General features: G+C 40.8%; 1 protein-coding gene across 2 annotated transcripts in view; it reads left to right on the top strand.

The window, feature by feature from the left end:
* Window positions 1-6,455: 6,455 nt before the first annotated feature.
* rock2a (rho-associated, coiled-coil containing protein kinase 2a) overlaps window positions 6,456-22,990 on the top strand; it is a 45,260-nt gene continuing 28,725 nt past the window's right edge. Inside the window, exon 1 of one of the 2 annotated variants that reach the window (XM_039009663.1) lies at window positions 6,456-7,149. In XM_039009663.1, the coding sequence (XP_038865591.1) occupies window positions 7,051-7,149 (99 nt within the window). In that variant the 5' untranslated portion in view covers window positions 6,456-7,050. The remainder of the gene's footprint in view (window positions 7,150-22,990) is intronic. The other variant, XM_039009664.1, reaches the window with a different exon arrangement.

The raw sequence follows: 22,990 nt of genomic DNA, 5'->3' as shown, positions 1-22,990 counted from the left end.
AAGTGAAAGGTGTAGCATTTTTATGTGGCAAGAAATTCAGGCTAAAGTCATCCCCACCCACCTTTGCATGATCACAACCAGCACAAAATGCTAACCTCCAACCCCCATCCCACCATTGAGGGTGACAGGACATTTGTTTTGAACTGGAAACCAAAAAGAGACATCTCATAATGGAAGGTAACAATCAGAGGGAGACATTTTCTGAGCCTCACAGGTTGAGGAATAATAACAAGAAAAAAAAGGAGCGGTTAAATCCTTGTGTTCTGACTGTAGCACACTCTATTCCTGGAGATACCAGGGGCCCCTTTGCGTCACAGAACCTTTCTCTTGTGGAGCAGTGGGGATATCTCCACAATAAAAGGAGACCTTGGCACTATTGAACTGCTCATCTTCAGTGGGTTTCATGGTCATAAAAGACAAGATTTTTCAAGTTTATCCTCACTCACTGATTTGTGGACAACAGGGTAGAGACCTCACCAGCAAACGATGGTGGGTAACTGTGGACAATGTGCAATCTCTGCCAACGTGGAGGCTATTTTGCTTCTCTGCAAGCCCCTGGTCAGACAAAATCAGATGTGTAATTCTAATTGTAATCATCACGGCTGTATTTACATTTTTAACACCGCAATGATATTGATGATAATGATATATCTACAGCCACATCTCTGATGTGTACAGTAAGGTTATGGTAATGATGTGACTTTCATCATGGAAGCAAAAATATGACTGCTGCTTATCACACCACAAAGGGATTGCGTGAATCGAGAGTTGAGACCACAGCCATTAGCATTGTTTCGTCACTAGTGCTCAGGGTCGTAATGTTGCACTAGGATTTATCATTGACAAGGGAAGCTGGCTCTCTTAAATCAAATTTGCTTGTCAGTCATAGATAATTCTCTGGAAACACTGGTCCAAACGTACTGTAGAACTATTTGTAAAGTCAAACTACTGAAACAAATTAGTCAATTCTTTAATGAGTCAAAGATTTTGTCATATTTACATTATGATATGGGGAATCATCTCACTTCCCTGTCCTTCACCCTGTTCAAAATGTTGTCATTTGCAAGTGTTAATCTGTCTGCATTATAACATTTTGGCAGTGTATATTTTGCTTCATTCTAGTTTATATTGCCGGTAGACACAAACAGACCCCCCACACACACTAGTTGGTGCTCGGTGATCTGAAAGGACTGAGAGTCTATTTAGGGACATAATGACGAACCTTATGTATTATTACCCAAAATGAGTTGCACTTACAGTACATGTTGCCAAATTGGTGGGTAGTGTACCACATGAGGGTGTCAAAAAGGCTCTAAGTTTGTCAGTTGCACAGAAAAATTAGAAAGCATCATGCTGCTTGTCAGGTTCAGATAAAAGTATGTCTTTTGGTACAAAGATTTCTCCCTATAGACTTCTGTCAACATAAAATTTGCTCTTTCGATTTTCATGCTCCATCTGTCCAGCCAAAATCTCCAGCTTCTTGCCAACTTCTTTTTCCATCTCTCCCATTTCCCTTTGGGTCTGAACCCTCTTTCTCTTCCTCTGAACGCAGATGGGAGGTGTAATTCCACACACCAGCCAGAGCTATGGGTTGCATGTTTTATTACAAAAATGGGAGAGTTACACACATAAACATACACACACATGCATGCATTTGCAGACACGCACACACGCACAGCAACGACTCACCACCCTCCATGATGTACTCTCTCACACACGCACATGCACACACACTAACTAAAATGATGTTTAGAGATTCATTCTCTCTCCTTCCATGTATTGTTCCAACTGCTCTATCTTGACTTCCTCCCCGATGACAGTAGTGTTTGCCAGTGTCTGTGTATGCCAAGCAGGTGGAACCAGAGACCAATGTTCAGATTAGAGACTGTTGACTCAAAGTAAGCACTGCAACACAATCTGCCGCATGATAGTCAGGCATTTAGGCTTCGCCTGTCCCGTGCCAAGACTACGATTCTGTGTCACAGTAATTATTTTCTTGAATTTCCAGTCTTAAAAATAAATATATATACTGTACCAGTCAAAAGTTTGGACACACCTACTCATTCAAGGGTTTTTCTTTATTTTTACTATTTTCTACATTGTAGAATAATAGTGAAGATATCAAAACTATGAAGTAACACATATGGAATCATTTGGTAACCAAAAACCAAAAAAGTGTTAAACAAATCAAAATATATTTTATATTTGAGATTCTTCAAAAGTAGCCGCCCTTCGCCTCGATGACAGCTTTGCACACTCTTGGAATTATCTCTACCAGCTTCATTAGCGGCAGGTAGCCTAGTGGTTAGACGTTGGGCAAGTAAACAAAAGGTTTATAGATCAACTCCCCGAGCTGACAAAGTAAAAATCTGTCATTCTGCCCCTGAACAAGGCAGTTAACCCACGGTTCCTAGGCTGTCATTGTAAATAAGAATTTGTTCTTAACTGACTTGCCTAGTTAAATAAAGGATCAAAAATGTAGGTAGTCACCTGGAATGCATTTCAATGAACAGGTATTTCTTGTTAATTTGTGGAATTTCTTTCATTCTTAATGCATTTGAGCCAATCAGTTGTGTTGTGACAATGTAGGGGTGGTATACAGAAGAAAGCCCTATTTGTTAAAAGACCAAGTCCATATCATGGCAAGAACAGCTCAAGTAAGCAAAGAGAAATGACAGTCCATTACAGAAGGTCAGTCAATCTGGAAAATTTCAAGAACTTTGAAAGTTTCTTCAAGTGCAGTCGCAAAAACCATCAAGCGCTATGATGAAACTGACTCTCATGAGGTCCACCACAGGAAAGGAAGACCCAGAGTTACCTCTGCTGCAGAGGATAAGTTCATTAGAGCTAACTGCATGTCAGATTTCAGCCCAAATAAATGCTTCACAGAGTTCAAGTAACAGACACATCTCAACATCAACTGTTCAGAGGAGACTGTGTGAATCAGACTTTCATGGTTGAATTTCTGCAAAGAAACCACTACTAAAGGAGACCAATAATAAGAAGTGACTTGCTTGGGCCAAGAAACACGAGCAATGGACATGAGACCGGTGTAAATCTGTCCTTAGGTCTGATGAGTCCAAATGTGAGATTTTTGGTTCCAACCGCCATATCTTTGTGAGATGCAGAGTAGGTCAACGGATAATCTCCGCATGTGTGGTTCCCACCATGAAGCATGGAGGAGGAGGTGTGATAGTGTGGGTGTGCTTTGCTTGTGACACTGTCTGTGATTTATTTAGAATTCAAGGCACACTTAACCAGCATGGCTACCACAGCATTCTGCAGCGATTTGCCATCCCAGTTAGTTTTGGCTTAGTGGGACTATCATTTGTTTTTCAACAGGACAATGACCTAACACACCTCCAGGCTGTGTAAGGGCTATTTGACCAAGGAGAGCGATGGAGTGCTGCATCAGATGACCTGGCCTCCACAATCACCTGACCTCAACCCAATTGAGATGGTTTGGGATGAATTGGACCACAGAGTGAAGGAAAAGCAGCCAACAAGTGCTCAGCATATGTGGGAACTCCTTCAAGACTGTTGGAAAAGCATTCCTCATGAACCTGGTTGAGAGAATACCAAGAGTGTGCAAAGCTGTCATCAAGGCATTGTTTTGATTTGTTTAACACTTTTTTGGTTACTACATGATTCCATATGTGTTATTTCATAGTTTTGATGTCTTCACTATTATATTCTACAATGTAGAAAATAGTAATAAAATGTTTTAAAAAACCTTGAATGAGTAGGTGTGTCCAAACCTTTGACTGGTACTGTATATATCTTTAAAAAATACATTTCCAGACTCGGCAACCTAGCCTTTTGCAGTCATCCTACTGCACACTCAAAGAGTAGCAGTTAATTTGAAAACTTTAAAATAACTTTTGCACTGACTAATCCTCAATGATTTCAACCAAAATTAGAGATCAAATAAGAAACAGAGATAATGAGGAATAATTTCCATTCTTTCATTCACTTTCACTTGACCTCATCACCATATGTAATGCGAACCAGAGATACTTCGACAAATATAGCCTTGAAACTGGAAACTTGTAGTGTCTGCGGTTCTTGACAGATGTGGGAGACAGTTGAAACTGAGACAATGAAACAGGTCGGCTTCTGTCTGACAGCAGAAATGTGTGTCTGGGTCTGTGTGTGCATGTGTGTGTTCAACTGATTTCAGCCGACCACTGCTGCCATTGTCTGTTGGACTGGAGGCATCTCAGTAAAATATAAATAACTGTGTGAAGCTAAGAATTGCCACTAGGTGTCAGGGTAGATATTCTTTGCTGCGAAAACAGTTGAACTGAAAATACTCACAACTATGATTTTTTAAGCACTTCCACAGACCTTTGACGCATAGTGGCCCTGACGCATAGTCCTCCTCACCCTAACATACCGACAATACCACACACACACACCTTAATATCGCCTTCATCATTGTGACCGAAAGGCCAATTCACCCCTCCAGTGCCAGCATCGTCAGTCTTGCAAATGCTACTTAAAGGAATGAAGTGGAAATAACTTCATCTGTCTATTTCATTGGGGAGAGATGAAAGAATAAAAGCGAAAATCCAGCACCCATTTAATGGAATTAAATAGGCTAGGTCAACAGCCTAAGATATGCAATGACAACTTCCTATTCAAAATCTTGATAGAGAGTAGAAATACTAAACGAAACAAAAACATGACATTTCTCATGTCACTTTTCAAACGTGAACAGAAAATCTGCCTTAACTCTCACTTGTGTACTCTACAGTGCAGACGATGATGCTCGCTTGTAAGACTCCCCACTTTGTACAAAATAAAATGGACAAAAAACAACTTTGTTATGTTGCTAGTGTTGATGTATAGATGATCAGCTTTCTGTGACTTGTATAAACCCAACCCTCACATTTTGCTAAAGGACCCTTCTTCCTACACCACCAACAAACATCCTCCTTCCCCTTCTATGTTTTATCTAGTGGTGAATTATCAACCTTTGTGTACATTTTATAGTATTATTTAATTAAAGTGAAGAAAACTGCAAGAAATGGATATAACTGTTGTCTTTTTATTATGAAGTTGTTACTATAACTTGTTGCCAAGATTGCTTTGAAAATAATAATTTTGTGCTGTAACAGTATTTGCTTTATTCAGTGAATTGCTTATGGAGACTAATAAATAGAGGCACACACCAACTTGTTTCATCTTTGTCAATATCTGTTTAACCGCACACACACACACACACACACACACACACACACACACACACACACACACACACACACACACACACACACACACACACACACACACACACACACACACATGAATTCCTTCTCTCACTGTGGAGCAGAAGCACAAAAATATGTATTGGACACATTGTGTCATAGCATCCACCGTGCATCACAGAACACTTGGGGTGGCAATCAGCAAAAAGTCTGCACCAGCCTACACAGCATCAAGACTGGTGCAACCACAGTGCCATATTGATACTCTACTGCAGGTATGTACAGTAGGAGCCTGTGGCTATGGCGCCATCCTATGGCGCTTTCCTCACTGTGCGCTACCCACCTTAATAGCCCACCAGCAGGGGTCCCCCTTCCCATTGCTGAATTTAGCAAACCGTGGGGGTTTCACATCCGCCTGAACAGCTACATGCATTGGCATAAACACAATGTACCAAAACAACACCACACATAGATTATAATTACTGGGAGCAATGTCATCGACATCAATGGACGGACATAAGCAACAGTAAATTGTAGTATGTGTAGGCCTACAGTATGTCTACTGCAATAGTGTGATGCTGACCAATTAAACATAGAATTGTAGCTACCTTAGTACAACACCTGGCAAGCCGTCAAGAGGTTTAAATGTCTTGTTGCAATGTGTTCGATTGATAGTCGCAGGGTCATTTGAGGGACGCCTGTTCAAGTCCCAGTTGGCTAGCCCCCCAAATCGCTACACTGGTGTCAGAAGTCATATGGCGCTGCTGGGAGGCCAGATGTTACATTTAAATCCAACAACTAATATTCAGACATCTATTAACTTGCAGCTATGATATCATCTGGAAGTAGCATATTTGTTGCACACTTCATGATCATTGCACACAGCCATAAAAACTTTACTATTATAACAATATCAAGAGATGGTGGGGCATAAGTGGAAATAATGTGTCAATCAGGTAAATCATTACTGAGTGTGAAGAATGTATTTGTAAAACTTTAGGAGAGTAGTCATCACATAGCTCTATTATTCATCATGATGCAGCTTCCCACATTGAACAGCAGCATGATTTGAGGAGACAGAGAAGGCTTATGGGTAAATGAGGCGGCTGTGTCTGCATGTTGATGTCAGAGGAGGGAGGAGAGATCTAGCTCTGGAAGTGGAGTATGTACGAGGAATCCACGGTGGCTAACTGCAGTTAGACATTCCGACAACCCTTAGTTTTTCGTCATGCAGGGATACATACCGAAATAGCTCTGTAGTGCATAGGAGAAGAGCTGATTGTATAACGTTTTTAAACTGTTCATCGCTCAAGCTATTTTGGAGAACGCCATACTCTGTCAATTTGCTTATGACAGTGATGCAATTACAAAATCCATGTAATTTGAGTGTTTCAAATGTTGGATTTTAAACACTTTCGACTGTTTTGGAAACACATTTTTTTAAATTTAAGCAAAGCACATCGGAGCGCCCAAAAAGAGAAGGGAGGGGGGCAAGAAAACGCCCTGTTGCTGAATCTTCTTAAAATTCTAACTTAATCGCGGTGTGGATCACAGAGAGCAGTCATATGGAATATGGTACTATAAATGTCTATCTTGATTTGCGTTCAACTAAATCTCCGGACTAATTGGCAAGTTTGCGGAGCTGCGCTTCTCCGTTTATGGTGGATTATAATTTTTTTCTACATTGTGGATTCTGCAATTCCGAGGCGATTATAGAAGGAGGCTGCTAGGCCCACGGCCATTGCCCAAGAACAAAAAGACTTTTCCCCATGTAAACCCAAACAGTTCTCATAAGGCTCGTCTTATATGTAAAAGAAACGGGCATTTATCAATCGCAAAAATGTCACTTGGTGCAGAGAGAAGGATGGAAAACCGGTTGAAAAAGCTGGAGGCCATGATCAAAGATCCAAGATCTGCGATAAACTTGGAAAGTTTACTCGTAAGTCTGCTAATATTTTATTAATTATTAATAGGGCCTATTCTGTTTTCCCTTCGCGCACTTTGAAGCAACCAACATGATGCATTGTAGCAGTATACTTCTTACGCCATTTAACCAATATGTATCTATTTTGATGTTGCCGATGTCGACATTGTAGCCAAATCCTATCATTCGCTGGCTGCGCGGTGTTGGGCAAGGTTTAGCTAACTTCCTCACCACCAAGCCTTTCATGATTCAGGTCAACATTTACTTCAGAAAGAATAGGCCTGTTACACTATATTTTAGAGTAACAAAAATTATAAACACATCGTTATTATTTAGCATTAAGTTGTCACCTATAACAGCATCATGTGTAGCCTTTCCTGTGACAATGTGTAGCCTATATGTTAATAGTTCCTGATTGAAATGCTCATTTCTGCCTGACTTAGAATTCCATGCAATTCAACATCGGGATTCCAGGCAACATAGGCCTATGTAAGGGTATAAGGATCGAAAATAGTTGAGCCATATGTTTTTCTAGTGATATGAGGGCATCTGGTGCAGCAGACAACACAGCTATAGCTGTAGGCTAACTGCATTACATCTGTTTGAAGATTATTGGAAAATGTGCATAGTCCTGTAGGTTAGCCTACTTCTATGGAAACGTTTCTTCCGGTCAAGTCCCTGAACGATCTCCCGCCTGGCAAGGGATTGGCCCACTGACTTGTATGGGATATGCGCCACATTGTCATGTTTGGTACCAGACGGGTACCAACGGCATGTCACACGCGCGCTTGTCTACAAACTGATGCGTTGTAGTAACTGCCAAAGAGAGGAGTGGGTTAATAATAATAATAAGTGAACGTTTTAGGAGTGTTTACCCATACAGGCCTACTCACTGCTGTGGAATGTCGAGAGGACTGTCATCTGTTTATAGGCCTGAAAACATTCTGCAGAAACCTATTGTGATAGCCTAATAGTTGGTCCAGCCTGAAATGGCCACACCAAGATCATAAACACTCATGATTTACACATTCAGGATTTGAAGTGTTTCCTGGTGAAGCTCCCTCAGACACTATTAAAAAATGTCAAGCAGTTTTTGAACCAGAGTTCAACTTCTTCAGTACCAGTTGAATTAAGAATCCATCTGTTAAAAGTGCATAATGGGTCTAATTTATATGCAGTGACTGAATCCTCAGCTGAAAAGTGTTTCTTTCCTGGGAATGAGTAGGAGATAGATATCAAAGCTTGATGACTGTTCTAGACTGAAGTTGAGTGGGAGGAGTGCGTAGGACTGAACAGGCTGTATCCTCCCAAGCCATTTTTGGCCTACTCTCGCTTTCTGTTATTGTCTGCTATGAAGAAGGCACAGAGGCAAGCATCAGGCATTGCAATAATGTAGTCAGACCTGTTTCTACATGCTCTCACATTCAGACCTTTCCTGATATACCATCCATTGTTCACTTTAAAAACATTGCCTAATGATAAATTATGAACACACACATACTTAGTCATTGACATCCATTAACACCTATAACAGCTGCTTATATATAATTATCCTGGATAAGGCACTTGTTGCCTCAGCAGAACAATGCCTGGGCCTTTTTTTATGTCCTTACTTCCTGTAAACGTTTTTCTTCCTGTACGCTTCTTGTTTTGCACAATGTACATATGAGATAATAGTCTAAAATAGAGAGTAGGCCTAAAACATGTCCCTGGAGTGTTTCAGGAATGTCAAGCTGCTCTTCAAAGGGGGTTTCTTATCACCCTGATATGATCTGATGCAGTGTAGGACTGACTACCACTTGAAATTAGGCCCACACTCAGTGGAATGCAGCTTGGGATCTGTCAGTTACCCCGCCAAGGTTTCACTACACAACTGAGCAGTGTGAATCTTATGAATGACTGAAGTACTGTTGACTTGAATGTGTTTAATGTGTGTAATAGAATGAAGAATGCAGTGTTTCAAAGCATTTAAATGGAATGCATTTGAATGGGTACTAGTGAATTGTGATTCACCTAAATGGAGTGTGCAATTTATCCAATAAAAGGAAGGATAGGAGGGAACTCATATCAGAGGAGTGTGTGTAGACTAGTTTGGGCTACATAGAGGAGGACAACTATTGCTGACCTGTCTGGTACTGCAGCAGACTGACTAAGGTCTCCTGGAAAGCTTCAGGAATGAGATGGCATTCATTCTGCCATCTCAGAATGTGAACTGTATCAGATGGCCTGCCTTTAACAGGCAGCTGAGAGAGTGAGGTGTGTTCAGTACAGGTTCAGGGGCGGGTAACTCAGGCCAGTCAACAGGATCTGATCTGCAGTGTTGGCTGTTTCTTTTCTTCTCCCTCTGGCACTTTCAAATTGACCCATTAATGTTATTTTTTCTTTATTGGATGGAATGCATTTAGTGTTTTATAGTGTTCAAATGAAATGTTGAACTTTGATTAGCTATATGTTTTTACTATTTCAATAAAAATTGTACTTGAGATATTTCATGAGCTGAGTACATTGCTGGCTAGTGTGAAAAATCCTGCCCAGTTGGCATATTTTGCAATGTCAACTATGTTGATAGTCATTTTCACCTGCAAAACTTTGTAGTAATGTAACATTCCTGTATTCTGTTGCTCCTTCTCCTATACTGCTATCTAATATAATCCCAGGGCACACCCTTTTAATTTCAGGAGTGCTCTGTATCAGCTTAGACACGTTATACTGTATCATGGAGGCTTGAAGTAAAACATCACTGATGGCAGTATTTTTCTCCAGGCCCCAGCCCCACTGATCCCCTTTATTTGGCAGAGCATCAGTGCTGACTGGGTAACTGTTTTCAGTCACCAGCATCAACCACTGTACTGATAACCACGTGATATTAAAAGATGAAACTTGAACGCCAAAACGGCCACTCGGGGCTAGCAGCATGAAAGAGAGGGCATTTCTTGAGATAGGCCTAACTAGGCACACTTGATTGCAGCCTTTTCACTGTCCTCAAGGAAATGACCTCATTGAGTAAATAGTTGGAGCTATATATGGGTCTCAAAGTCCCTCTGAATTGCTGCACTTTCCCCTTTCACTATTCTCTTTATCTAACTGCACCTCTCCTCTCTCACTGGCTCAAAATGAATGTTTTATTTGAGTTTCAAAGAGATTCACACCAGTAACTCATTTCTATTCTGATATTAGAGTTTCATTGTTGTCAAAGGAACATATATACGATTGTTTCATTTGTTTGTTTCTATATGCACCTACAGTGGGTATCACAAACCCACCTTGGATTTCTTCACATTTTGTGTTACAAAGTGGGATTGCAATGGATTTAAGTGCCTCTTTTTTTGTCAAGATCTACACAATACTCTGTCAATGTGTTTTTTATATAAAAAATGAAACACTAATATACCTTGATTACAAAAGTATGCACCCCCCTGAATGAATACATATTTCGAAACACCTTTGTAAGCAATTACACTAGTGATTATTTTTGGGTAAGTCTCTTAACACACCTGTATAGCACAATATTTGTACCTTATTCTTCAAGTGCTGTCAAGTTGCTGGGGGTCATGGCTAGAAAGCAATTTTAAACTCTTCCCATAGATTTTCAAGCAGACTTCAGTCAAAACTATAACTTTATAACTATCAGGATCATTCACTGTCTTCTTGGTAAGCAACTCCGGTGTAGATTTGGCCTTGTGTTGTAGGTTAATGTCCTGCTGAAAGGTGAATTCCTCTCCCTGTGTCTGGTGTAAAGCAGACTGAAGCAGGTTTTCCTCTAGGATTTTGCCTGTGCTTAGGTCCATTACGTTTCTTTTTATCCTGAAAAACTCCCCAGTCTTTGCCGACATCAAGCATACCAATACCATGATGCAGCCACCACCATGCTTGAAAATAAGGAGGCAAATACTCAATGATGTGTTGTTGGATTTTCCCCAAACATACTTTTTGGCCTAAAGGCAAAGCGTTGTAATCCTTTGCTGTGTTTTCTTGCAGTATAACTTTTTAGTGCCTTGTTGCATAGATTATGCATGTTTTGGGAATATATGTACTGTATGTATGTGTATATATTTACAGTACCAGTCAAACGTTTGGACACCTACTCATTCCAGGGTTTTTCTTTATTTTGACTATTTTCCAAATTATAGTATAACAGTGAGGACATCAACTATGAAATAACACATATGGAATCATGTAGTAACCAAAAAAGTGTTAAACAAATCAAAATATATTTGAGATTCTTCAAAGTAGCCACTCTTTGCCTTGACGACAGCTGCAGAGAAACCACTTCTATAGGACATATAGGAATAAGAAGAGACTTGCTTGTGCCAAGAAACACGAGCAATGGACATGAGACCGGTGGAAATCTGTCCTTTGGTCTGATGAGTCCAAATGTGAGATTTTGGTTCCAAATGCTGTATCTTAGTGAGACAAGGAGTGTATGAATGGATGATCTCCGCATGTGTGGTTCCCACCGTAAAGCATGGAGGAGGTGGTGTGGGGGTGCTTTGCTTGTGACTCTGTGATTTATTTAGAATTCAAGGCACACTTAACCAGCATGGCTACCACAGCATTCACCATCCCATCTGGTTTGTACTTAGTGGGACTATCATTTGTTTTTCAACAGGACAATGACCCAAAACACACCTCCAGGCTGTGTAAGGGATATTTAACCAAGGAGGGTGATGGAGTGCTGCATCAGATGCCCTTGCCTCCACAATCACCCAACCTCAACCCAACTGAGATGGTTTTGGATGAGTTGGACCACAGAGTGAAGGAAAAGCAGCCAACAAGTGCTCAGCATATGTGGGAACTCCTTCAAGACTGTTGGAAAAGCATTCCTAATGAAGCTGGTTGAGAGAATGTCAAGAGTGTGCAAAGCTCTCTTCAAGACAAAGGGTGGCTACTTTGAAGAATCTAAAATCTATTTTGATTTGTTTAACACTTTTTTGGTTACTACATGATTCCATATGTGTTATTTAATCGTTTTGATGTCTTCACTATTACTCTGCAATGTAGAAAATAGTCACTTTTGACTGGTACTGTATATTGTTCTTTTCACTGTCATTTAGGTCGTTATTGTGGAGTAACTGCAATGTTCTTGATCCATCCTCAGTTTTCTCCCATCACAGTCAATTAACTCTGTAGCTGTTTTAAAATCACCATTGGCCTCATAGTGACATCCCTCAGCAGTTTCCTTCCTTTCCTGCAGTTCAGTTCAGAAGGACCACTGTATCTTTGTTGTCTTGGTGGTTTAATACATAATTTAAACTTTACCATGCTTAAAGATATATTCAATGTCTGACTTGTTATTGTTACCCATCTACTAATCACTGCTTTTCTTTGAGGCTATCGAAAAAGCTCCCTGGTCTTTGTAGTTGAATTTGTGCTTCAAACTCAGTACTTGACTAACGGAAGTGGTAGTCATTAAATAAGTCATGTCAAATCTCTATTTCAAAGTGAGTCCATTATTTTGTGATTTGTTAAGCCACATTTTACTCCTGAACTAATTTAGGCTTATGCAACAACTATATTTTAGTTATTTAATTTGTATTCATTTGTAAACCTTTGTAAAATGTTCTTTTCACTTTGACATTATGGAGTATTTTGTGTAGCTCAATGACAAAAAAAATCACAATTAGATCTATTTAAATTTAATTTGTAATGCAACAAAATGTGAACAAATCCATGGGGGGTGAAAACGTATGATGCCCACTGTATACATAATTGTTAGATAACCATTGATATCATTATTGCAGCCAGAATAGACAGCTGATGGTCATTTCCATGTAAAAGGACCCCTGAGCACCAACGTGAAGTTTGTAGGAAAATGTCAAATGAAAGCTGAGTCAAAATATATATTTTATTAAAGTATATATACACTTTTCAAGCATTTTCCATCCTAAATATTAGGATTAAGCAAAGGCTTTGATTTCAGGTCCAACAGATGGGAAAGGGGTCTTAGAAAACATCCAGAAAGTCTTGAAAGGTATTAATAATACATCAAAACACAATCATGTTGAAGTGAAGACCCCTGCCAACTAATAGCAACACATATTTAGTTTCGGATAAATTATTCTGCCTTTTGTTCGTTTTTTAAAGAAACATTGCCTTGTTCCTTGAGAATTACTTTAGCAAAAAACCCACATACCTTTTAAGATATTTTCTAATATCTCTCTGTCATGGGGAGGGAGGATAATACAAGTTCACAGAAGTAACAAGTGAAGGTAGACCTATCAATTAGTGTTTTTAATATCGATTTTGTTTGAATTATTATTCAGATTAATTTTAAAAAACGTAATTATGTTATCAAATCAGTAACAGAATTTCCCAAAAATTAGTAATGTAATTTCGGCTATTGAATTGGCTACAAGTTTGGACAGCGTACACGAGTTGAGTACACTATAATGTACTGTACTGAACTATACTCTGCTGTACTGAACTCTACTGTTCTGTGCTGTACTTTGTCCAAACTTGTGAAACATAGACGTGTATAATTGGTTCAGATTTGGTCTGGTCCAACAAAATGTGGTCTTGTTTTTCCGTTGGTCTTGTTTTTCTTGCAATTCCGTTACTGGGTGTAAATCCACTTCACTTAGTGTAGTTTAATACCCAAAAGAGATTTGATCAAAGTCAATTCGTCATGTCATACCTGACACCCCATTCTTTCTGCAGACATAGTTGAATCTTCATTCAGAGCAGATAGTTTGTGTCCACCTTTTCCCAAAACAATGAGGGAGATTTTGAATTATGTTGCCAAAATTTGCATCTGCACAGTTCTTCCAGTAAATGTTTTTATAAAATGTTCAGTGTACGTTTAAGAAAAAAATGTACATGTGCATATAGTTGTATGGTTTCTTAAACTTTTAAATCAATGTTTTTTGTTTGGCATACTTTTTAAGTGAAAAATCTGAGTCTCAGCGCAATTCCATTATCGTGGAATTGTCCTGGTATGACAGAACATTTTTTTTCAATTCTCACGTCTCAAATGTGACAGCCAGACTCGACACAGCTTCAATTTCAAGCTTCCCCTGTGAGTGACAACTTGCAAATGATGGAATTATATAAACGATTAGTCTCTTCTCACTGTCGCTGTGAAGCATGCGGAGCACTCAGAGTCTGGAGAGAGAGACTAAAAAACGATTGACATCAAGCTGAACTCTCAATTAAATGTGTCAAAGTGCATTGGTTACACTAGTCCAGTGGTTCACAAACTCTTTATAGTCCCGTACCCCTTTAAACATTCAACATCCAGCTGCATACCCCATCTAGCACCAGGGTCAGCGCACTCTCAAATGTTGTTTTTTGCCATCATTGTAAGCCTGCCACACACACACACTATAAAATAAATTTATTAAACATAAGAATAAGAGTGAGTTTTTGTCACAACCCGGCTCGTGGGAAGTGACAAAGAGCTCTAAGAGGACTAGGGCACAAATAATAATCAATCAATTTGCTCTTTATTTTAACCATCTTACATTTAAACCTTATTTGTCCATCAAATTGTGAATAACTCACCACGGGTTAATGAGAAGGGTGTGCTTGAAAGGATGCACATAACTCTGCAATGTTGGGTTGTATTGGAGAGAGTCTGTGTTAAATCTTTTTCCACACACAGTCTGTGCTTGTATTTAGCTTTCATGCTAGTGAGGGCCGAGAATCCACTCTCACATAGGTACGTGGTTGCAAAGGGCATCAGTGTCTTAACAGCACAATTTGCCAAGGCAGGATACTCTGAGCGCAGCCCAATCCAGAAATCCGGCAGTGGCTTCTGATTTAAATTCAATTTTCACAGAACCGCTAGTTGCAATTTCGATGAGGCTCTCTTGTTCAGATATCGGTAAGTGGACTGGAGGCAGGGCATGAAAGGGATAACGAATCCACTTGTTTGTGTCATCCGTTTCGGGAAAGTACCTTGGCAATTGTGCACCCAACTCACTCAGGTGCTTCGCTGTATCACATTTGACATTGTCCGTAAGCTTGAGTTCATTTGCACACAAAAAAATCATACAATGATGGAAAGACATGTGTATTGTCCTTGTTAATGCAGACAGAGAAGAGCTCCAACTTCTTAATCATAGACTCAATTTTGTCCCACACATTGAATATAGTTGCTGAGAGTCCCTGTAATCCTAGATTCAGATCATTCAGGCGAGATAAATAAATCACCCAGATAGGCCAGTCGTGTGAGAAACTCGTCATCATGCAAGCAGTCAGACAAGTGAAATTGATGGTCAGTAAAGAGAACTTTAAGCTCGTCTCTCAATTACAAAAAACATGTCAATACTTTGCCTATTGATAATCAGCGCACTCCTGTATGTTGTAAAAGCGTTACATGGTCGCTGCCCAAATCATTGCATAGTGCAGAAAATACACGAGAGTTCAGGGGCCTTGCTTTAACAAAGTTAACCACTTTCACTGTAGTGTCCAAAACGTCTTTCAAGCTGTCAGGCATTCCGTTGGCAGCAAGAGCCTCTCGGTGGAAGCTGCAGTGTACCCAAGTGGCGTCGGGAGCAACTGCTTGCACGCGTGTTACCACACCACTATGTCTCCCTGTCATGGCTTTTGCTCCATCAGTACAGATACCAACATCAGCAGCAGCTACGTTTGGCTACATACGTAGGGGAATTCCCGTGAGAGAGTAACGGTTAATGTGATTGGATGTTAATTATTTGACTAGGCTACCTGTATTTGACATTGTGTTGTTATATGAACACTAGATGGTTTAATTTTATTTTTGGCAGTGAAACGACACTACTCAGGCGAGGATAAAAACCTCAGCCAAATGTATAGCCCCGTTGGAAAATATAAATGGGCTGTTTGAAAATGTGAAGAAGACATTTTTTTTAACAAAAAATTTATATATACAGTGGGGAGAACAAGTATTTGATACACTGCCGATTTTGCAGGTTTTCCTACTTACAAAGCATGTAGAGGTCTGTATTTTTTATCATAGGTACACTTCAACTGTGAGAGACGGAATCTAAAACAAAAATCCTGAAAATCACATTGTATGATTTTTAAGTAATTAATTTGCATTTTATTGCATGACATACGTATTTGATCACCTACCAACCAGTAAGAATTCCAGCTCTCACAGACCTGTTAGTTTTTCTTTAAGAAGCCCTCCTGTTCTCCACTCATTACCTGTATTAACTGCACATGTTTGAACTCGTTACCTGTATAAAAGACACCTGTCCACACACTCAATCAAACAGACTCCAACCTCTCCACAATGGCCAAGACCAGAGAGCTGTGTAAGGACATCAGGGATAAAATTGTAGACCTGCACAAGGCTGGGATGGGCTACAGGACAATAGGCAAGCAGCTTGGTGAGAAGGCAACAACTGTTGGCGCAATTATTCGAAAATGGAAGAAGTTCAAGATGACGGTCAATCACCCTCGGTCTGGGGCTCCATGCAAGATCTCACCTCGTGGGGCATCAATGATCATGAGCAAGGTGAGGGATCAGCCCAGAACTACACGGCAGGACCTGGTCAATGACCTGAAGAGAGCTGGGAACACAGTCTCAAAGAAGACCATTAGTAACACACTACGCCGTCATGGATTAATATCCTGCAGCGCACGCAAGGTCCCCCTGCTCAAGCCAGCGCATGTCCAGGCCCATCTGAAGTTTGCCAATGACCATCTGGATGATCCAGAGGAGGAATGGGAGAAGGTCATGTGGTCTGATGAGACAAAAATAGAGCTTTTTGGTCTAAATCCACTCGCCATGTTTGGAGAAAGAAGAAGGATGAGTACAACCCAAAGAACACCATCTCAACTGTGAAGCATGGAGGTGGAAACATCATTATTTGGGGATGCTTTTCTGCGAAGGGGACAGGACGACTGCACCGTATTGAGGGGAGGATGGATGGGACCATGTATCGCGAGATCTTGGCCAACAACCTCCTTCCCTCAGTAAGAGCATTGAAGATGGGTCGTGGCTGGGTCTTCCAGCATGACAACGACCCAAAACACACAGCCAGGGCAACTAAGGAGTGGCTCCGTAAGAAGCATCTCAAGGTCCTGGAGTGGCCTAGCCAGTCTCCAGACCTGAACCAAATATCTTTGGAGGGAGCTGAAAGTCCGTATTGCCCAGTGACAGCCCTGAAACCTGAAGGATCTGGAGAAGGTCTGTATGGAGAAGTGGGCCAAAATCCCTGCTGCAGTGTGTGCAAACCTGGTCAAGAACTACAGGAAACGTATGATCTCTGTAATTGCAAACAAAGGTTTCTGTACCAAATATTAAGTTCTGCTTTTCTGATGTATCAAATACTTATGTCATGCAATAAAATGCAAATTAATTACTTAAATATCATACAATGTGATTTTCAGGATTTTTGTTTTAGATTCCGTCTCTCACATTTGAAGTGTACCTATGATAAAAATTACAGACGTCTACATGCTTTGTAAGTAGGAAAACCTGCAAAATCGGCAGTGTATCAAATACTTGTTCTCCCCACTGTATATATATATATATACAGTCATGGCCAAAAGTTTTGAGAATGACACAAATATTAATTTTCACAAAGTCTGCTGCCTCAGTTTGTGTGATGGCAATTTTCATATACTCCAGAATGTTATGAAGAGTGATCAGATGAATTGCAAAGTCCCTCTTTGCCATGCAAAAAAACATTTCCACTGCATTTCAGCCCTGCCAAAAAAGGACCAGTTGACATCATGTCAGTGATTCTCTCGTTAACACAGGTGTGAGTGTTGACGAGGACAAAGCTGGAGATCACTCTGTCATGCTGATTGAGTTCAAATAACAGACTGGAAGCTTCAAAAGGAGGGTGGTGCTTGGAATCATTGTTCTTCCTCTGTCAGTCATGGTTACCTGCAAGGAAACGCGTGCCGTCATCATTGCTTTGCACAAAAAGGGCTTCACAGGCAAGGATATTGCTGCCAGTAAGATTGCACCTAAATCAACCATTTATCGGATCATCAAGAACTTCAAGGAGAGTGGTTCAATTGTTGTGAAGAAGGCTTCAGGGCACCCATGAAAGTCCAGCAAGCGTCAGGACCGTCTCCTAAAGTTGATTCAGCTGCGGGATCGGGGCACCACCAGTACAGAGCTTGCTCAGGAATGGCAGCAGGCAGGTGTGAGTGCATCTGCACGCACAGTGAGGTGAAGACTTTTGGAGGATGGCCTGGTCTTAAGAAGGGTAGCAAAGAAACCACTTCTCTCCAGGAAAAACATCAGGGACAGACTGATATTCTTCAAAAGGTACAGGGATTGGACTGCTGAGGACTGGGGTAAAGTGATTTTCTCTGATGAATCCCCTTTCCGATTGTTTGGGGCATCTGGGAAAAAAGCTTGTCCGGAGAAGACTAGGTGAGCGCTACCAACAGTCCTGTGTCATGCCAACAGTAAAGCATCCTGAGACCATTCATGTGTGGGGTTGCTTCTCAGCCAAGGGAGTGGGCTCACTCACAATTTTGCCTAAGAACACAGCCATGAATAAAGAATGGTACCAACACATCCTCTGAGAGCAACTTCTCCCAACCATCCAGGAACAGTTTGGTGACGAACAATGCCTTTTCCAGCATGATGGAGCACCTTGCCATAAGGCAAAAGTGATAACTAAGTGGCTCGGGGAACAAAACATCGGTATTTTGGGTCCATGGCCAGGAAACTCCCCAGACCTTAGTCCCATTGTGAACTTTTGGTCAATCCTCAAGAGGTGGGTGGACAAACAAAAACCCACAAATTCTGACAAACTCCAAGCATTGATTATGCAAGAATGGGCTGCCATCAGTCAGGATGTGGCCCAGAAGTTAATTGACAGCATGCCAGGGCGGATTGCAGAGGTCTTGAAAAAGAAGGGTCAAGACTGCAAATATTGACTCTTTGCATCAAGTTCATGTAATTGTCAATAAAAGCCTTTGACACTTATGAAATGCTTGTAATTATACTTCAGTATTCCATAGTAACATCTGACAAAAATATCTAAAGACACTGAAGCAGCAAACTTTGTGAAAATTAATATTTGTGTCATTCTCAAAACTTTTGGCCACGACCTGTATACATTTTTTATGTGAATCACATTTTTATTTGGCGTACCCCCGACGGCATTGCAATGTCTATCAAACTTCTCTCTGGTGCTGTGAGTGAGGCACTTTAAATGTCTGTTGGAAACATGCAGATGCCCTAGAAAGTCCATATACTGTTTGTATGTATTCACTGACATACTGCCAGTGCAACTACCGCTGCGTTACTATTAGTTGCCGGCTTGTTTTGATTATTTATATATGTGGGTTACTTTGAGTGGAACCACATTCATGGCAATGGCACCATTGATTTCTGGGTCTGTACTTTTGTATGGTCTGAGTTTAGCATTGGCTGGCATAGGTGGGGCCATCTGAAGGAAGTATTATCATCAATGGGCTTTGTTTGGGTATTGAGAATAGATTTGGGTAATTGATTGGGTAAATGTTTAGTAGCAGACTGCCATTTTCCCTTCTCTTTGCTGTAGCGCCATGTTATGGTTAGTGCTAACAAGAAGATTACTTTATTGATTGATAATTAGGATGTTTCTGTGGATAGGAGACACATTGTTTGAATTGATGTGTTGAAGTTTGTGTACTTTGTTCAAGATTAATGGTAGGGTGTTATCTAGGGGCCGACATCACAGTGAAGCCATTGCAAAGCACAGAACTTGGAGGCGCTTACCCCAGCAGATCGCTAAAATGAAGTTACACTTCTGCAATTGCCTGTAAGTGGTGTAAAATATGAATCCACTTCTCATGATCTGAGGACCAGATTTAATCTCTGCTCGTATTTGTTTCCACATTCATTTCTCTTTTGACTCCTCTCCCTTTCTCTGCCCTGTCCCCTCTCCCTTTCCCTTCTTCCTCTTTCCGTCTCTCTCTCTCTCTCCTGTCTCCAGTTGTGCGGGAAATTCAGTCTTCCATGGCACTTCTGCTCAGCTCCAGCTGTGCTCTGACTTGGAGGAGGCAGATTTTCTGTCCGATTTGTCTCTAAATGTGACCGCTCTGCTCACTAGCAGCACTGGGTGCGATGTGCCAGTGGGGAGAAACACTGCCATATATGGCGGTGTGATGGTGGCCAGGGCCAAGTTGTGCAAAACAACCCTGCACACCTCCTCTCTTGAGACAGCCTCTCCCTCTCCTCCCCTATTCCTTCTCCCACATTCTCTCTGTTAGCAGCGGAAGTCCCGGCTCCTGTGCAGGATGCAGAATGTTAGCTAGTTTGCCCTGGTCATGCAAATGTAGAGCAAGTGTATTCTGTAATCGTAGGCCAAGGGGCTAAGCTTACGACCGGAAGTAGTTAGTGTTGGATATTTTTGTTGTTGCCTTGTTTGGTGTAGCTAAGTGTCAGTCCTTCAGTCCATCCTGCCCAGTAGACTTAGTCCTTTACAGGTGGATCTCTGTGCTTCATTTTGAATGAATGCTGGCTACTCATAGTATAAAATGACAACAGTGTTTGGTTCAGAAGCACCTAGGTCTCTAGCTAAAGCAAGCACGATTTAATTTGGTGGTGAAACACCTCACTTAACACTGCTAACAGACCTGTGTGGGAGAATTCTGTGAATGTGATATAATATATTACTGTGTGTGGGGGGGAGGGGTGGAGTCAGACTCTATTTTCATGCATGACAACATGTCAGCGATGGGAGTAGAAGGTACTTTGGAGAAGCGTTCCGCCTACTCATTTACCATTCTATCCATCTGACTTCAAGCATCACCTCTTCATGACAACCTCCTGGGTAGAGACCGCTTCCCACAGACACAGAAACGCTGTGCATGCACACGCTCACATAAACACATGCACACTCCTACATACAAAGCAGTGAGCCATCATCACACCAACTCTATGTACATTATCACCCGTAGTCAAATCACCTATGGAAAAATACATAATATACTTGATGAATAAGTCCACAAAACATCTACGGGTTCATTTCTCTGACGTCCAGCACATCTGTTCAAAAACAGAACATATCAGGCAAGACATCCATCAGCAGTTAGACAAAACACAGACGTGGTGCTTGTCCGCTTCCCTCCATTGGTCACAGTACAACATGGGGCCCTTGCCATTTGTGAGACTCTGGCTCTGGCTGTTCCAGTATTTTAGAGTTATGGGCTCTGCCTGGCATACCCCTCACTTTGCCTGGGCTCCGGCTCCACTTCTCCCAGCAACTATTTTTAAACGTCTGGAATTTGATCAAAACATTAGCTTTTTACTCAAGCCTTTTAAAGTCCAAAGGCTGTTTTCTGTTTCGCACGCCTGGAGATGGGATTGGAGATAGGGAGGAGGGTTTGGGAAATGGAGAGAGGAGGTTCCCTGTTGGAGTCAGGTCTGTTGCTATTGGTTTAACTAACAAGAATTTGTTCTTAATTAATACAATGAAATAAAGGCTTCATATGAAATGGATCATAATAATAAACTGCATTATTCATAATAATAAATAATACTTGTAATAATAATAGTTGAATCAGAAAATGAAACTTTTTTTTTCCCTTCAATGATTTTTTGCCTTTGCTTGTGACAGGAAAGTCACACAAAGATAATACCGATAGGGGAGATTGGGGTAAGTTGAGCCAATCTTGTTTCTAGAAAACCATACACAAAATTAATAATTTTAACAATTATTTAGGAAGAGGTCATAATTTCATGGTGTCTGTGAAGGAAGAAACCACATGGGAAAAGTGGTAAGTTACGTCCAAAAATCAGATTTTCTCCAAGTCAAATGAATTGAATGTGTTATACATCAGTGGGGGTCTCTATAAGCTTCAATATGAGGTCCTAAACCTAGCATGAAAGTGCATCCTTGTAGCTGTGTGGGCTCATATTGTTGAAATGTTTGTCTTTGGGCAATGACCATGGGGTAAGTTGAGCCAATGACAATGGGTTAAGTTGACCCAATGTCAAGTTGAGCAAATTGGTGTTTTTTTCCCCACACGTAATGCAAGGCATTATTGCTGGTATATGCGGTAACAACAGGGCCTGCCTACCTTAAAAGTTTGTTCTTTCATTTTTTGTACGAAGTGTTTGTAAGGTGTTAAGCATGTGTTTAAAATATGCTTAAAATCATGAAAAGACAAATAAGTGATTGTTGAATTGTTTGAGAAATAAAAATAGACATGGTTTTAAAACTGGTAACTGATAATACATGGTAAAAAATGCAACAATTTAAAAGATATTAGTGAGTTACAGTTCATGTAAGGGAATCTGTCAATTAAAATAAATTCATTATGCCCTAATCTATGGATTTCACATGACTGGGAAATCAGATATGCACGGATACCTTTAAAAAAGTTAGGGACATGGATCAGAAAACCAGTCAGTATCTGGTGTGACCATCATTTGCCTCATGCAGCGCAACACTTCTTTGCATGGAGTTGATCAGGCTGTTGATTGTGGAATGCTGTCCTACTCCTCTTCGATGGCTGTGCAAAGTTGCTGGATATTGGCGGGAACTGGAACACGCTGTTGTACATGGTGATCCAGAGCATCCCAAACGTGCTCAATGGGTGTGGGTGACATGTCTGGTGAGTATGCAGGCCATGAAAGAACTGGGACTTTTTTCAGCTTCCAGGAATTGTGTGCATGCATTATCATGTTGAAACATGAGACGATGGCAGAAAGATCTGGTGCAACCAATTACCTTCAGAAGTCACATAATTAGTTAGATTGCACACAGGTGGACTTTATTTAAGTGTCACATGATCTCAGTATATATACACCTGTTCTGAAAGACCCCAGAGTCTGCAACACCACTAAGTAAGGGCCACCACCAAGCAAGCAGCACTATGAAGACCAAGGAGCTCTCCAAACAGGTCAGGGACAAAGTTGTGGAGAAGTACAGATCAGGGTTGGGTTATAAAAAAAATATCCAAAACTTTG

Source organism: Salvelinus namaycush, chromosome 15 (assembly GCF_016432855.1).
Source record: "Salvelinus namaycush isolate Seneca chromosome 15, SaNama_1.0, whole genome shotgun sequence".
Lineage (NCBI taxonomy): Eukaryota > Metazoa > Chordata > Actinopteri > Salmoniformes > Salmonidae > Salvelinus > Salvelinus namaycush.
The sequence above is the reverse complement of the archived record's forward strand: the minus strand, read 5'-3'. Positions and strand labels throughout refer to the sequence as shown.